The sequence below is a fragment of the Gordionus sp. m RMFG-2023 genome, chromosome 5 (assembly GCF_954871325.1).
Source record: "Gordionus sp. m RMFG-2023 chromosome 5, tfGorSpeb1-WG-v2, whole genome shotgun sequence".
Taxonomy (NCBI): domain Eukaryota; kingdom Metazoa; phylum Nematomorpha; class Gordioida; order Chordodea; family Parachordodidae; genus Gordionus; species Gordionus sp. m RMFG-2023.
In genome coordinates this window covers 22570775-22588987 of record NC_088779.1, presented here as the reverse complement: position 1 = coordinate 22588987, position 18213 = coordinate 22570775, and the positions used below count along the sequence as shown (strand labels likewise).

The 18213-nt window shown below is 26.5% G+C and overlaps 1 protein-coding gene across 1 annotated transcript; it reads left to right on the top strand.

The window, feature by feature from the left end:
* Positions 1–3435: 3435 nt before the first annotated feature.
* On the top strand, positions 3436–4497 carry LOC135930251 (uncharacterized). The gene has a single exon (XM_065467032.1). It carries the CDS (start codon positions 3436–3438, stop codon positions 4495–4497), a length of 1062 nt encoding a protein of 353 aa, XP_065323104.1.
* The last annotated feature ends 13716 nt before the right edge of the window (positions 4498–18213 follow it).

The following is an 18213-nucleotide window of genomic DNA, read 5'->3' as shown; positions in this document are numbered from 1 at the left end:
TTTTATCTATCAATTATATTTTAAAAATATAGATAATATGTTTTTTTATAAATCAAATTTATCCAAAATAAAATTATCTAAATAAATAAAATAGCATATGGAAGAAAGAATAGTCCATAAATAGAAAAGATATATTATTATAAAAATTAACACCCATAATAATTTTTTTAATCATAAAAAAATTTCCGTTAGATGACGTAATAGATTAAAAATTTAGTTTTTAATTAAAAATAATATAAATTATAGGTACATACGCTCTAGATTAATTTATTTGGTACAAACTTATATGAACATAAAATAAAAAAATTTGAAGTTACATCATTATTTTTGGATTTATGATGTAAATTCTCCTCAGTTTAGCCATTTTTTTTTTAGATTTTTGGGATTTAAAAATTTTTTTTTTGACTCATTTTGTGTAAACTAACTTATATAAAAATAAAATGAAAAAAAATTAAGTTTACATCATATTTTATAAGTCGAGTCATTTTTTTAAAGATTTTTTGAGGTAAAAATACTTAATTTTTTTTACTTATTTTGCGAAAACTAGCTTATATAAGCGAAAATGAAAAAAATATTAAGTATCCATCCTTATTTTTGGAGTTATGATTGTCCATTCTCAGTTAAGTCATTTTTTAGAATATTTTAGGACGTAAAATTTTTTTTATTTTTTTGACTGATTTGTAAAATAACTTATATAAATATAAGACGAAAAAAATTTGAAGTTTCCATCATATTATCATATCTTTATTTAATATTTATTTAATTGAAATAACAGATTCAATAACAATTATAAATTATTGCATTTATTTTATAGGTCAAAAAAATTATATATTTTTTAAAATTCAAAAATCTAAAAAAAAAATGACTAAACTGAGAATAGAACTCTTTTTCGTTTTATATTTATATAAGTTAGTTTACACAAAATGAGTCAAAAAAATAAAATATTTTTAATTGAGCATCCCTCAGTTGGTCAAAATGCTTGTTTTTTACAATACCCACAGGGTCAACATCATAGCATTTTCCATTGAACCACCGTCCCATGCCATCCCGCAGTCCTATCGTTTTTTACCCAAACCTTTTCCTTATCCTCAAACTCTTAGGGCTCAACATTCCTATCTTTATAATATTTTTGTTTCCATAATGCATTTTCCATCCTTCTCTAGTGGATAGTCTGTTAATCTAACGTCATCCTGAGCCGCTTTTTTAATATCATTTCGGTAAGGGATTTAGCGATAGTTGAATTTAAAGCATTTCTGCGAGTAATTAAAACAATCGCTAAATTTAACTAGTCCGGAGTCTCACATCTTCTTCCAGCATAGAAACGTGCCTTTATCGTACGTATATAGTCGATTTGGGGGCTATAAGGGGCCGATCTAAACTGTTATGTTGTTTTTAAAAGGAAATGTTTTGAATTTAAATCCAGTAAACTGAATACTTATCTGAAACAATGTAGCGAGTTAACCCAAATCAAGCAAAATAATTACACAGATTATTCATTACACTCGCCTAATTAATATGTGTTAAAATTACGACTTCGACCCATGGTGAAGGCGTCTACCAAATTAAATAATACTTTGTAAATATGGGGCCTGTCGAATCTATCTGTATTTGTTCCCAAGGTCGGGTAAAAATGTTCAAAATGTTTCCGATCATCCTTTTTGGCAACTCTTGACGCAACGAAACCTTTAACATCACAATCAAGATTTGCCCAAAAAACATATAATCACCATAATAATTACATCTCCACTATCGTATGTTCTTGATGAATAATATTAAAACCACCTTTTTAGATTATCAGGGAATCCTATCATTATAAAATAATAATAAAGAAAGATTATCTTTAATTAAAATAATTGAATTATTAAATTATCAATATACCAATAATTTTATCAATTAGCGAACAAATAGAATGTAAATTTAACCATACAAAAAACGAGTGTAATTTCTTTGCATTTGACAGTGTTTTATAAATTTTTTTCAATATTCCGAATTCGTCATATGACCCAAATAAGTAACTAAATTTTCTCCAATTTTAATATCGGTCGTCGTTGTCAGTCCAGCCTTATCAAATCTTCTTAATACTTATATTCAGGGTTGGCATGTCGGTCAATTGACCGGAGGAGTATTTGACTGGTCAAATACGGTCAAATACTCTAAAATATTAATGGCGAATAAATATTTTGATATAATTAACTAGTATGCATTAAAAGCATGTTTATCAATCTTATTATTTTTTTATTAAAATATAAATATGTAATTTTTCTAAATATAGTAATATTTTTAGTTATTTTTTTGCCTAATCATTGCCGTTTCTCGCCTTCTTTATTTTTTTCAATTCATTTTTCTTAAAAAAAAATAAAAATACCCGATTTATTATAATCATAATATAATTTTTTCATTCTTATTTTTTAATAAATTTAAATTTTATTTAATATTTAGCCGAGTATAAATTATATTAATTCTCATTTGTTTTACTTACACTTGCTATATTTGGTTTTTAAAATTAATTTTCATTTTAATTGTTCTGGTCAGATTTACGGAATATTATTCAATTCTGGTAAAAAGTTTATTATATTATATTTATAATATTAAGAAATTATTGGAATAATTGGTCGATAATTATAAAATAGTTAAGATTGATTAACTTTACAATAATCAAAATCATTTTTTGTTAAATTTTAATATATTAGGGATTATGGTCAAACCAAAGCATCATGTTTGGAAACATTTTCAAGAAGTACGCGATGGTAAATCAGTTAAAGCGGTGTGCAAGTTTTGCAAGATGTCCTATATCACCCACGTTGATAGAATGGTCAAACATTTATTAAGCAACTGTACTATGTGCCCTGTTATAATTAAGGAAAAATTTTATTCAAATTCCAAAATATCAACCTCTACAAAAAATATCACAAATGTAATTTGTAATACTTCGTTTCATAGATAGAATTAATCCCAAAGAAAAAAATGAGCTGGATCAATTGTTTGCAAAGGCTGTATATGCGAGCAATTTACCTTTCCACATCACTGAAAATCCCTACATCCAAGAATTTTTTAAAAAAATACGTCCTATTTACACATTACCCAGGAGAAGGCAGCTGGCTGGATATCTTCTAGACAAAGCGTCAGGTGATATGGAGGTGAGAGTTGCAGATATAATAGATAAAGCTCCTTACTTATCAATTGTATCAGATGGCTGGAGCAACATTAGAAACGAGAGTATTATTAATTTTATGGTGATGACGCCTGTTCCAGTGTTCTACAAATTTCTAAATACTGAGGAAAATCGCCATACGGCAGATTATATTGCCCAGCAATTTAAAAATGTAATTCATGAATTGAATCCGGTAAAAGTATATTCTTTAGTTACTGATAATGCCGCTAACATGAAACAGCCTGGAGAATTCTAAAATCTGAATCTATTTATAATCATATACAATGTTATGGTTGTGCAGCGCATACATTCAGTTATTCTTTCACGATTTTGAACGATTGGACGCCTTCAGTGACCATATTTCAATAATTAAAAAAATTGTTAAATTTTTCAAGAATAAACACATACCAGCTGCAGTATTTTCCCGTAATAAGAATCTTCATGGCATACCATCTACATTAAGTACAATTAGCCAAACAAGATGGGCATCGTCAATAAAATGTATGGAGCAAATTAAAATATGCAAGAAAGCTCTAAAAGCATCAGTTGTTGAAGAAGCTGTTTGTGATAATTGTCCCATAGAAATTACCAATAATATATTAAACGAAGAATTTTGGACGAAAAATTTAAAATTTTTAGCTATACTCCAACCTTTAGCTACCTCATTGTTGAAAGTGCAAGGGGATAAATGTACTTTGGCCCAAGTAAAAAACGAGATGCTTAATTTGGAAAAACACATAATACAATCATGCCATGATTCTATATTTTTTTCTCCATCTCAAGAAAAAAAAATTAAGGTTATGTTTGAAAAGAGAAAAACTGATATAAATACATGTGCTCACAATGCTGCTTATTTATTGGACCCCCAATATCAAGGGGAGCATCTTACTAATACTGAATTTGATGAAGCATGTAATATAATACAAGAATTGGGTATTTTACAAGGTGGTGATAATCAAAATATTTTGAGTAATATAGTAAATTTCAGAAGCAAAAGCGGTATATTTAATAGCCATAATATGTGGAAAGTTGTAACTTCCATAGGAAACAATCAAATTTCGGCCTCAAGTTGGTGGAATGCATTTTGCCCACCTTGCCCATTAAGAGAAGTCGCTAATATTTTACTAACATTTCCTAGTTCGACTTCTTCTTCTGAAAGAAATTGGTCGGTTTGGGGCAATATTCACACGAAAAACAGAAATAGATTAAAGGCTTCTACAGCAGGAAAATTAGTAAGAGTGTATCATAAATTAAGATTGATTAAAAATATTAAAGAAAATAATGATATTGAATATGAATCGGAACAAGACTCTGCCACGGAGGGTGAAACATTGACTATAGAATGAATTAAAAAATATTATGATATTTATTATTATACATAGATTTATTATAATTTTATATAAATGCAAAATAAAGTTAATATTGGTGTAAAAAACATTTATTTGAATTTGACCGTATTTGACCATATTTGACCGGTCAAATATCGGTCAATTGACCGAATTGTATTTGACCGGTCAAATGCACAACCCTGCTTATATTAGCTCCATGATCAAATTATTCTCGCCTGCAATTATTAATTCGTCTAAAAATACGTTAATCATAGGAATTCCCTTTAATAGGTTTTGCACAAAGCGTTGAATTGTTATCGGAACGATAGTCAACCCAAAAGGGATTCTTAGATATTGGTAATAACCAACATAAGGCAAAATTGCTAATAGGTCCTTAGCTACATTCTGAACTAACTCTGAATTGTAAAAACGCATCTCTCAAATCTATCATAGAAAATTATTCACCTCCCGCGATACTTGTCAGGTCGAAGAAGTTTATAGTAAATTGTTATCTATCCCTAAATATTTGATTGTTAAAAGGAATAAAAGCTTATATGCAAGACACCGGATTTCTTTAAGATTAACCCATTCGATTGGATTGGAGTTCTTGTTGGTTCTACCTATTCCATATCGCTTTCATCTAAAAGTCTGTCCAACTCAGCTTCAACTATTCGACATGGAACTCCTCTTGCTGGTAAAGCTATCGGTAATACCTTCGGTGCGGATAACTTTATTGGATTTTTTAAAAACGTGAGCAAATTTTGATGCAATAGTATTTAAATTGGTAACATTCATATTTATATTATTTATCTGAACTTCTTTTGAAAGCTTTATAATGAATTCTCTAAGAAATGGCATTCAATAAGGATATTCTCTCCTTTAACTACCCAAATAGATATAATTTTAGAAATGTTTTTTACTTCGACTTTTACTGTACATTTACCCAACACTTCGATTTTGATATTGTTATACCCCCCTAGTTTATACGCGGACGATAGTGATGGTTTGCCAATACTTCGTATATCATACTGAACGCAACACCGGTATCGAATTCCATTGTAAACCTCAAACCATTTATCTTCGCATCAATGGTAGTTTTATTAGGAAATGATAGCCAGGTGTCCGTGGTGAAATCATCTGTTTTGAATGATTCCTTGCCGCGTCCAAAGCATATGACTTTCTTTGTGTGAAGTTAGGTTTAAAACTAGATTTATAATTATTAGGAGATAATTATAATGATTTTATTTGTTGGCATTGTAACTATTATTATTATTGAATTTATTACCTTTGTTATAACTATTAATCCTAAAATACGTGTTTTAGAACCTTGAGTCGGCTTATGATTAATAATTTCCTTTTAACTTCTACCTTGGTTTCCTTTTCCAAGGAAGAAAGCCGCGATCTCTAAACTCACAGTATTTTCAAAAGTGATATTGCCTTCAGTATATTTTGACTGAAGCTCTTTATCCAACTCAGGCAGCCCTACACCTAAGATAAATATATCTTTAAGGTTCATCAACAGGCGATTTAAAATTACATTGCAAGCAAATACTTTTTAATTTGATCGAAAAAAATCTACTATAATTTTTCCTCTTTTTAAGGAATGAAAATTTTTTAGATGTAGGAAAACATTATATATCCTTGAATATTTTCTTCAAACTATCAACTAACCATTTAATTTAACACGTCTCTTTAAGCTTAAAATATATTTTATTTTAACAAAATGAAAAGGACCAAATATAATTTAACTTTAACAATAATGTGATTATATATTCATCAAAATACCAGTAGCATCAGTAGAAGGGGGCGGCTCGAGCCCTCTAAAAAAATTTGAAAAGTCCTCTCAAATTTTGAATTTTTTAAAATACTACTAAAAAAAAAGATAAGTTCGCTAAAAAAAAATAATTGTGAAAATAATTTTAAAAAAATTTAATTGAGTCCCATGAGATTGTAAAGGCTAGTAACGCTCCAGGGAAGTACATTCAGGCACTTACCATCTAATTTAGTAAATTGTATCCTAAAACAAAATACAATTTATTGCAAGTTAATACATAACAATTAGATATCTAGACATTTAAAGGTTGTAGTTAATGTGACGCAACGGTCCAGTTTAAAGTCTAATCGAAGATGGATAGATACTTTGAGCTCATTATCGCTAAGTAAAAAAAAACTTAAATAACTATTTGGAAGGGCATCAAGAATTTGTGGTCATTTTTGTAGGTTTAGGAGACTTTAAATAGTTGAAGATCAGATACATTGGACATTGAGGACAGTTTTCAAGGTTTCTATTTGAATAGTTCCATGTATTAATAATCAGTATCTTTGCCAAATTTCAAAAATATTTTGCGTCTATATAAGTTGACCTTTCTGCAGTACTTTTGTATAAAGTATTTTTCCCCACTTTTAGAAAATTAATATAAAGATCATATAATATTTTAAATTTTTATATATTGCTTTTGAGTGAATATAATAAAGCATGGGTTTTTATTATTTAAATTAAAACATTGTGAAATGCTGAGATTTAAAGGGATTAGTTTTATAAATAGTAGAAACATTATCCAATTTTTTTAATACAATAAATTTCCAAGAATATGAGAATATTTAGTAGAAAATATGGAAATAAGGAAAAATAAAGAAAATGAACATTATAATTCTTCTAGTTTAATGGGGACGTATACTTATATTAATATAAACTGCTCAACGCCCAATTCTATTATGTTATAAACATAATTCATATAGTAGCCATTTGCAAAATAGCAACTTTTATTTTAATGAGTATCTGTTTATAATGATTTTAACCAGGAACATGGAACAAGGGCATTTTTAAGTTCTCGTTCCATTCCATTCCGGTCAAAATATTGTTCCGGTTCTGTTCCACCTGGAACGTTCCTATAAAAATATCTAAATATATTTTTAAGTCTATAAATTTTTTTTAAAATCTTTATTTAATCATTAAATGAATCAATGATTACATCGAAGCAATAATTATTTTCTAAATGATTTATCATTTATAATAATTACATCTTTTTAATTATGATACTCCCTTCATAAATTTAAAAAAGAATATCTTAAATTTTTTACTAATACTAACTATCAACTTGTGAATATAAAAGAATTATTTTTTACAATGATGCATTATTGTAGTATATTGTTGACATGAATATGAGCCTTTTTAAATTACATTTAAAAGTATAGCAGAAAGTTTTGTTTGGAAAATAATGTCTATGATTTTATGCAATATTTAGATTTGGTCGGTAATTAACAATATCATTTATTATAAATAGGTCTATAATAAAGGTATTAGTTTTTACAGTAATAAATAACCCCCCAATAAATTTATACTCCCACTTAGAAACGCCTACCCCAAACTGCCTCAAAAAAATTGGATACAAATTGTTCTTGCCCCCCCCCCCTTACCCCTCTTATGTAGACAATATTTCCAGGAAAGTGTTGAACATTCTTTTTCAACACTCAAATTTTTATTAACACTACATAAAATTAATAATGTAAAAATATCGCCACCGAAGGCAGCGGGAAATTTTTAGATGGGTAGACATAGATTTTGAGGGGGGAGGGTTTGGATTCAGTGATAATCCTTTCATAGACGCTGCTTGGCTACATGGAGTTGCTAATACGATTTTGCCAATTCATACAGAATAGGATTTTCTATTTTATTGGATTCCCAGTATTCTAGCAACTAGTTTTGCTATGTTTTAAATTTTTTCCTTGCATTTTAGAAACATTTCTAATTCATCAGATTTTTTCACAAGATTTAGCCGAATTTCTTATTATACATTTAAAATTTTATTTAAGAAAAAATTAATTTTATAGAAAATAAACAGTGTAATAAATTTGATAAAAATATTTTCCATCTTTTTAATTTTTTTAAATTTACTTTACTAATTGTTATTACTTTGGTAGTATTATACAGTTTAGCATGATTAATGATTTATTATTATTATAAACAAAAAAATATGAAAAGAAAATAAAATAAAATAATGTACTTAATATATGTGGTGGTATTGTAATATGAAATCTATGGGGATTCGGAATCTCTGTTATAAATCCTTTAGCGAAGACGATTTGGAAAAATTTCAAAGATCTAACCGGAAATTTATTCTAGCATGTGTATAGTATATTATATACCTTAAAAATCATTATATATATATATATTAAGTTATATAATCTTTTAAATAAACAGGTTTTTGTTTCATTCGTATTGGTTTAGAAATTAGGATTAGTTTATCTTTATTTATGATATTTTTCTCCTTAAAAGAATTTTTAGAGTAAGTATCATGATTTTTTTCTTAACTGGTCTAAATGTCTTCTTATAATACCTTTATCTGTCTTAACTTAGAACATCATGTCACTTTCTTTGTGGTGATCATGCCTTTGCCCCATTTATCACTCTTTGTATTTTATACCAAACATAATCTCCTATACTCAAGGTTCTATTATGTGATAGTGTTATGTTATCTCTATCATCTTTTTCCTAAAGGTTTCATTCCATTTAATTCTAATGTCACGATTGAACATTCTTTTGGTATCATTTTGTGTGTTTCTATAATTGAATATTGTCAAGTGCAGTATCTAAGTCAATCTTTATATTTCTTTTCATATGGTCTTAAACGTTTTCACCACCTGGCTCTGCTGGTGGTATGCAGACGCAAGTACATATTTGATACCATAATCATTGCAAAATTTCTCATAATGATTACTTGTGAAGTTATTACCATTATCTGTAATAACTATAGTTTACCAAATAGCGAGATGGCTTTAAAAATTTCTTTTGATGTAATTTCAGTTGTAATATTTTTGATAGGAACAATAATAGGGCACCATGCTAAAATGGTGGTGGAAAGTAAATTTAACTGTATTATTTCTAAAAAATATATCTTTTTGACTATAAAATATCATCGGTATATATACAAAATTTAATATAATATATTTGAATAACATAAATTCCAAAATAAAATATAAAATTCAACAATTATTATAGGGAATAGGGTTTCGTTCGAATCAAGATGCTTATAATTTTTTTAAAAATGATCTAGGTTTCCAATTAACAATAAAGCTCTTTTAAGTATGTGTACGAATGCAGAAAAGAAAATTATTTTCTACATTCATATTTGAATTTTAAACAATATTATTTATTTTTTATATAATATCTTTTGGAAAAATGTATTATTTTGCAATTTATACTAATATGCGAATTAAATAATATATAAAAGAATTTCATAAATATATGAAATATTTAACGTTCATGCACGATTATATCTTTTGATGAGAATAGGAAAAATTTCTAACTCAAAAAAAATAAAAAAAAACACACAAAAACTAATTTTTTTATATTTCATAATATAATACAAATATTAACTAAACTTTTACGAGAACCTAGCAAATTATGGATGATATTGATATATATCATGAATTAAAATTTTACAATTACAATCAAAAATCTAATAAATAAAAATATTATAGGTATAAATTAAAATATAGTTCATATGTTGTATATAAGTTTGACCTGGGAGCGGGGGTAAAAAATAAATGTTACACATATATTTGTTCGTAAAATTTTTTTTTTGAGTATCGCATTGCTCATAATGGGCATGTCTTGATCTGTTAATATGGGTTCAGGATTTTTAAGCTCTATTTAATGGAAATTTTGATCACATGAACTTAATCGAAAAAATCAATTCCTAAAATTATTATCCTTTGGAAATAAAATTGCTCGTAACATTACCCAAAAACCGTTTGAAAAAAAGTTATGTATGGAAATTACCGTATTTATTATTGCCTAAGCTCTTTCCTGATTTAAATATGGAAGATTATAATCTTCAAGAATAGTGCTAGACATGATCGATTAGGTAATTAAGAGGCAAATTTGGAGGATTAAGATGTTAATTTAAAATATATATTTTTTTAAAAAATTCATAAAATTTATGAACATAAAACAATTTTTATCCTGATAGTGTTCTGACTTTGTTTAAAAATTTAGTAATTTATTGATTTCTTCAAAACAAAGAACAGGAACTAGTTCGAACCAAGGCTTGTTTATTTATTTAAAAAAAAATATAGCCCAAATTTTGTCATGTTCAGAACTCCGCTTTGAAATTTTTTCATTTTATTTAAATCTTTAAAAATAATGAATTAAGATTTACGATTACAAATACAAAAATTTAACAAATAAAAATATTATAATATAAAAAATATCGCCTTTTCATCTTTCATTTGCCAAATCTTTGTATTCAGGAAAGCTTCAAAATAAATATAAAGATATATTAGAAGAATTAAAATCATACTAAAATTTTACTAATTGGGGGGGAGGGGGGGTTAAATTCTTGTATAAAGTTTAAAAAAAATATTATTCAGACTAATTATATATTACAATACAGTCTAAACTCAATCACAACAAAGTATATTAATATTTATTCCAATAGATCTAATCCCAATAACTCAGGCACATGCATTGTTTAAGGGATTCAGAACTATCCTATTTTTATGGGCATAAAATCGACCGCTTTGAAGGTCATCTCACTGGCAACTTAGTTTGTTGCGATGAATAGTTCCTAGCCATCGACAAAGTGGGATATATGGTGACGTTCTCCGCCCACCAATCCAAAATATGTGTCGATCTTGGCACAGGAGGCTCCTTAAGATATTCCACGATCTCATCTCTCATAGAGTCTGTTTTATCAATAGCATCTCTGAAAATAAATATTAAAATACAAGTATAATTATATTTCTAAATATTTATATTTACTTTCACAGTTTATCATGCATAGTAACTGAACAATGCCATCAGTAAATTCATATACCGTTGATTGTTATGATAGCCAGGCATAAGTACTGTGTATTAGTTTAAATTCTTCATCATATTTATGTTTTAATATAGAATTGGGCATATATTTTAGTTTTGTCTTGGGATCAGCAAACAAGATATGTAGTTCGTAAGGGTACCAATTATCATAGGCTTTACATTTACTCAGTATTTATCTTCGTTAACATGTGAATCAAATGTTTCATCTAAAAAATATCCCTCGAAGTGACGAATAAACCCGCTGCCCCAATAATATTTTCTTATTAAACTTCCAAGTTTTGAAAAATTTCAATTTCCTTTAAATATTTAGCCTCATTGGCATTAAATATAAAATTCATCTTTTGGAAGACATTCTTCCCCTAAACGTTTAATAGCGTGTAAATTCTTTAAAATAAAATATATTATAAAAATAACATTTAAGATTATGCTCAAATTACTTTATTTATTGTAGATAATAAGACACTTACAATTCCACCTAGTGGCTACGTCGAGTGGTAATCTATTGCCACCAGAGATATTCATGTATTTTTGCATAAACTTTGGCGACAGGTTAAGTGTTTTCACTAATTTGTGTATTTTTTCTAATCTTGGATCAAAAATAATTAGCTCTTCTTTGACGATTATATAACATGAGCTAGGCATTTATCACTATAGAAGGGCATATTGTATTTTTCCATATAATGATTGGTCATTATATCTGCTGCACTTATGATAATTTTAGCAATATCATGAGTAACCGCCATTTGAATCTCTAATGTTTCAAGAGATTTTAATAAATAATTGGTTATATCTTGTCCACTGTGCGGGTGAGTCAGTTCTATTAAATCAAGAAGTTAATTTTTTGTTTACCACTTATTAGTTATATAATAGTAATGAACAATAAGACTAAGAGTCAATTACTGTTAAAATATCCGTGGAAAGAGAAATTTTTCTAGGTACCTTTTTTAATTTTGAGATATTTATAATTTAGATGTTTCATAAATTGAATGCAGGTATTTTGTAGCTGTTTGTCTTGTCCTTATTTTTTCATTCTTAAATATAAAGGAAAAAATATCCTTGAATTCAATAGTCAAATTTGTTAAACGGTAGATTATTTTTAATCACATATCGTATGATTTTATCTAAATGCTTATTTTCCTCGGGTAGTAGTTTTCTTATACCCGATAAATGTTTAGGCATTACTTCTTTAGTTTGACAAATCGATCGTTGGTGGGATATTTTAATATGATTTTTCAGGTTGGCTAAAAAATATTAAAAATAGATTTTAGATATATTATACTTGTAGCCGTATGGAGACTAGAATTTATCACAACGTACACATTTACGCTGAGATTTATTAGGTGTGGTGGAACATATTCTTTATATTGAAACTGTTATTAGCTATTATTTGAGTAAAAGAGCAATTAGTTATTGATGAAGTAAAGGAGTTTTGATATTCAATTTATTCTCTTGGCTATTCATAAGATCATCAATGTATATAAGATCCGCCTATAATAAATAGTATGAATATATTCTTATTCCTCAGCATTAAGTATCATGATTACCTCGGAATCTATATTCGTCTCATGAAATTATCCATATCCAGAGCAAAATCATCTTGATTATCATTAGAAAAATCAAAATTCTTCTTTTTTATAAAATTATAATTTGTTTTTTTTTGTAAATTTGTAAAAAAGGTGTTTTAACAAAAAATTAAAATATATGTTTTTTTAAATTATATTTTTCTTTCATTCAAATAAAATAATTTTATAATTAATGTAGGAATTTTTTTTTTATTTTGATTTAAAAACGATTAAACTTTACAATAAAAGATGTAAGCTATATAAAAAAAAAATATATATTATTTATTTTTAAAAAAGGTATTAAAATAAAGTAATGTATTAAAAAATGAACATGAGGAGGTACCTAGGTTATGGCACCGTGGATTGATAAGACCTACAAATTTCCATTGAAATTCGTTGAATTAGGTTAAAACTTTCCTAAGGACTATTACCCTAATTAAGCGCATATTTTGGCCGAGTCAAGCTGAATTCCCCTGCTCCATGGAATATTCAAATAAAATAATTTTATTTTAATCTCTAATAAATTCTTATTCTTAATTTTTTTAACGCCTGCTGACACCTAAGGAAGAAGGTGGGGGGAATAATTTTAAGTTAACTTTGGATTACATATAAATCAATGCATTTATTTATTTAATTATTTTTTTTTATAGTTATATAATAATGGCATAAAGAAAAATATTTTATTATATACAAAAATTGAATTATTAATATGGAATATACAAAAGTAAATATATAATGCGAGAAAAAATATATGATGCATAGTCAAAAATAATTATAATTTATTTTTATGTCCAGACGTTTTTTTCAAAATTTAAATTAATTTTCTTTTTCGGGGCGGGTTTAAGATTTCTAAACCCGAATTCGGGTCCAGAACCCTAATTTGGCAGTCTGAAAGATATTTTCCTCTTAATATTATACAAATTAAAAATAAAATGTTAAGATCTCGACCTGGCCATATAGGGGGGGGGGGAAAGGGGATTATCTCCCCACCTTCAGAAATTCATCACTTTTTGTGAATATCATTTAAAGCTAATAAAAAATATCCCCCCTAGTCCTCCCCCCACTAACTGATCCCCCCCCAACGTATGTATATATCTTAAACAATAATTATAATTTGAAAGAAAGAATGTAAAAGTTGAGATTTATTTATAAAACTATTCATCATAATTTATACATTTTTGGAAAAAAGCATTTATTTAAAAAAAGTGAATCAAAAATGCTTTTTAATAAATGGAATATAAGCCAAAGATAAGTCTTAAGACAAAAGTGAAATGTATTATAATTATTAATAATAGATCCATAAAATTACTAAATAATATAATATATCAAATATAATTTTTTATAAAGTGAGTAATTTTAATTTATTTATCTTATAAAAATAAAATATAATTATAAAACTATTGATAAAATTAAATCATAAATTAAATAAAAAAAATTAAAGCACAATACAAACATTGGAATATTTTATGTCGTAGATTTACAGTATATCTAATTTTATCAATTATCATATGACAATCAAGTAATTTTTACCAATATAGCGAATTATATATTTTATAGAAAACTATAAAATATTGATAAGGACATTAGAAAATATCTTTTAAAGACATTGTGGGATAAATAATATGAAGTTTATTTTTATATTCCATTTTATTTAAAATAATTAGATGGCGTTAAATATTTAAATGCAAATTGTTGCTATATTTATAATCAAGAGAAATGATTAGTAAAATTTGTTTAAATATTAACTGTAATATATTCTCTAACTGGTAAATATGTCTGTAAAAGTGGAATTTTACCTAGTACTTTATAACTAATTCTATATAATAGAGGAATATCAACTATATGTCTACTTACTTTTTATAAATAAATTTCTTATACTTGTTTGGAATAAATCATTACCATGCTTTTATATTAATGTATATACAAGTAATTTATTATATTTTATATAAACTAATAAAAATATATTTCATATTTGTTCCAGGCTTATTAACCTCCTATCTTGTAAAAATATTTTATGACTATATATAGACTAAGGTAACCCGGTCGAAGGGCGGGCAAAAGTGGGCCGAAGGCCCATCCCAATGGGGTTTGGGAGTGAAGCCACCAGTAATTTTTTAATTCACCCCCCCCCCCCCCCCCTATTAGGAAAATCCTGGCTACGCCTATGCCTGGCCATTTAGAGCTATGCTCAAAATTTTTTTCACCATCAAATATATGAGTAATCATATTTATTTTATTCCCCCCAGGTCTTATTTATATACACCATGTTAAAGAAGAACTATAATTATTTGATACCCATCCATCCATCATCATATCAATATTTGATACTGATTAAATTATTCCTGACCTAGCTTCGCCAACTGAGAAGTGAAGCCTGGTTTGCTATCTATACAATAGATATAATTAGCTATCGATTGTACGTCATCATATATTTATATACTTTACTAAGGTAAAGAAAAAACAAATTCGGGGTTCGTGCTCAGCTAGTTTAGTCTATTTTTAGACCCAAGCCTCGGATCTGGGTTTTACACAACCAACCAATAAATATCACTTATATAAGTAATCGAATATCCTAAAATTTAAGTTAACCTATTTAGTTCACGACTCTAGTTTAAAACTCGAGTCGCGACTTGAGTTCACGACTCTAGTTTAAAACTCGAGTCGCGACTTGAGTTCACGACTCAAGTTCAGAACTCGAGTCGTAAAAATGAATCGACTCAAAACTCAAGTTTTGAATAGATTTATTGCGACTTCGATTGGTAGTCAGGAGAATTCGACTATTTAACAAGTTAAAATCGTTATAAGGTTGCTCTATTCAAATGGCGATTATGTTGTCCTTTTTAATCGCTGAGCAGTTTATGTTAATATAAATGTATGAAAATTTATATTGCTTACCAGAAGATATCATAAATTATAATCGAATAATTAGCACGATTAATTGCTTTATCATTTTCTATTACGACAAAGACATGTACAATTGAAGGAAGTTTTTGCACAACGAAAAGAGAATAAGTATTTTCTGTCAACAATTCGTGATAAATGGCTTATTAACATTCTTAAGTATCCATCGTAAACGAATCATAGAATGGGTAAATTTTGTTCAGAAACTATTTCTATATTTTCCCAAGTGTCAATAATTTGCAACTAGCATTAGCGTAAATTTATTACATTTTAGCCTTTAATTATATTTCATTTGTAGGATGGCAAGGATTCAAAATATTTGCAAGTTTTATCCATAGTTTTAGATAGAAATCATTAAGTTATATTATTTTATAGAGGCAAAAAATTTGAAACTACGATCATTAAATCACGCTAAATGATAGAATAACATGTAAAATGACCAAAAATGGGCAAATGAACTAAAATTCTGAACTATGCAAAAAATTGTTAACAATCTATGCAAAAAATTGTTAATACTCGCGAATTAAGACAAAATATGCAAAAAGCACTACAAAATTTACCTATGCAAAATTTATTAAGAAACTACGTAAATTACAAATAATGCAAAAACACGAAATGATATATAAACGTATGCAAAGTAACGCGAATATCTAAAAATTGTGCAAAATATGTAAAAACACTCAAAATGATGCAATTAGAGGTATATAAAATAATATCAAATGACTATAACAGGAACGCAAGCTTAAAACACGCAAATTATAGGCAAACTAACTAAATCAATGTAATTGTGAATTATTTTAAAGCATAAAATTCCCTTGTTATTTTACATTATTGAAAAAATATTTTTCTTAGAAAATTTATACCGGGCACCCCTAACTATTGTAGAAAATGACATAGAAATAAGTAGTGATAAAACTATTTGAACACATTTATACTTTTATTAAATACAATTATAAATAGTAAAATACATTATAATAATAAATACTATGAAATTCACAAAAGGCTATTCTTTCAGTCATAATTTTTTTTTATAACTTCCTCCTCTGTGAAATCCAATTTTTAATAATATAACACATTTCGAAATAAAATATATTGCTATATTAGGTTATACTCTATATTTTAATTTGTGAATACCTTTAGTAGGCCTTGAATTTTAGCAATAAGAATAAAAATCTATTAAATTATTTTAGAAAATAATGATATAGGTAAAAAAAAAATTATTTAACCTCTTTATTCGATTTAATAATTCAAAATTGTAGTATTCTATTCAAAAAATTTCCTAATTATTTGTTTGTTAAAAAATCATTTTGATTAATTTTAAATTATTCATGTAAGTAAATATCAAAAAGTGTTCGAACTAATTTTTCAATGTTATATAATTTCATAGAGGGAAAGATCTTATTTGATAACCGACTTCCATAGTATACTTATATAGTTAAACCTCGTTACAATTAATCCCCAATTCAAATTTAGTTAGTTATAGTAAACGTTAACTTACCCGATATGGTTCACTTTATTAACATAACGAATATTCTTTTAAATTCTATTACAAATTTGTAATGTATAATTTAATTAAAAATTATTTCAAGTTATATATTTTGTTGCTAAATCATTAAAAAAAATAAGTTAACTATATAGAAACGTTATGAGATAGAGTTAACAAAATTTATTTAGAATAAGATTATCTATAGCTAATTTTACATCAGATAGGCTCTAATTTTTTGGTCTTTCAAATTATGACAAAAGTTTCTATTTCTTCCTTCATCGATTGCTCTGCTAAAATCTGAATATATATGTTACACATATTAGTATTTATGAGAATATGGGCCCAAAGATTTAATAAATGTTGCGGGATTATTTTAATTTATGAATAAGTGAACGATCGAATTTGTCGACTCAACTGTATACCTAAACATGGGTCATTAAGCTCCACAAACCTAACCTAAATATATATTTTTTAAATAGTTTTCTCTTTAAACTGTGTCCTAAATGAAAAAAATATAAATAAATAAATTTATTAATTTTGAAGAAAAAAATAACAAGCTATTTTTAATGTGCCTTTAATATTTTTTTTAAATATATTTTTTATAGATATGATATGATATGTATAATTAAAATTTTATCTAATCTCCATTTTTAATATTGAATTTAAAAATAAAGATTCAAAAAAATAAATTTATAAATTTGTTCAATTAAATATAAAATATAATTTTTATGCTTGTAAATTAGTATAATAGTTATAATTACTCAAATAAAGAAACAATTGAAATTAGTATCAGTTGATATATAAAATTGAACGTAGATTAGGCTTAGTATTGGTTTTAATAATAGTGTATTTTTTCAATTTTTTTTAATAAAGATTGTTATATTAAAATTAATTAATTTAATTAAATATTTATTTAACAAAATTAGTCTTTAACATCCTAAAATTTAACCTAAAAACATACGAAA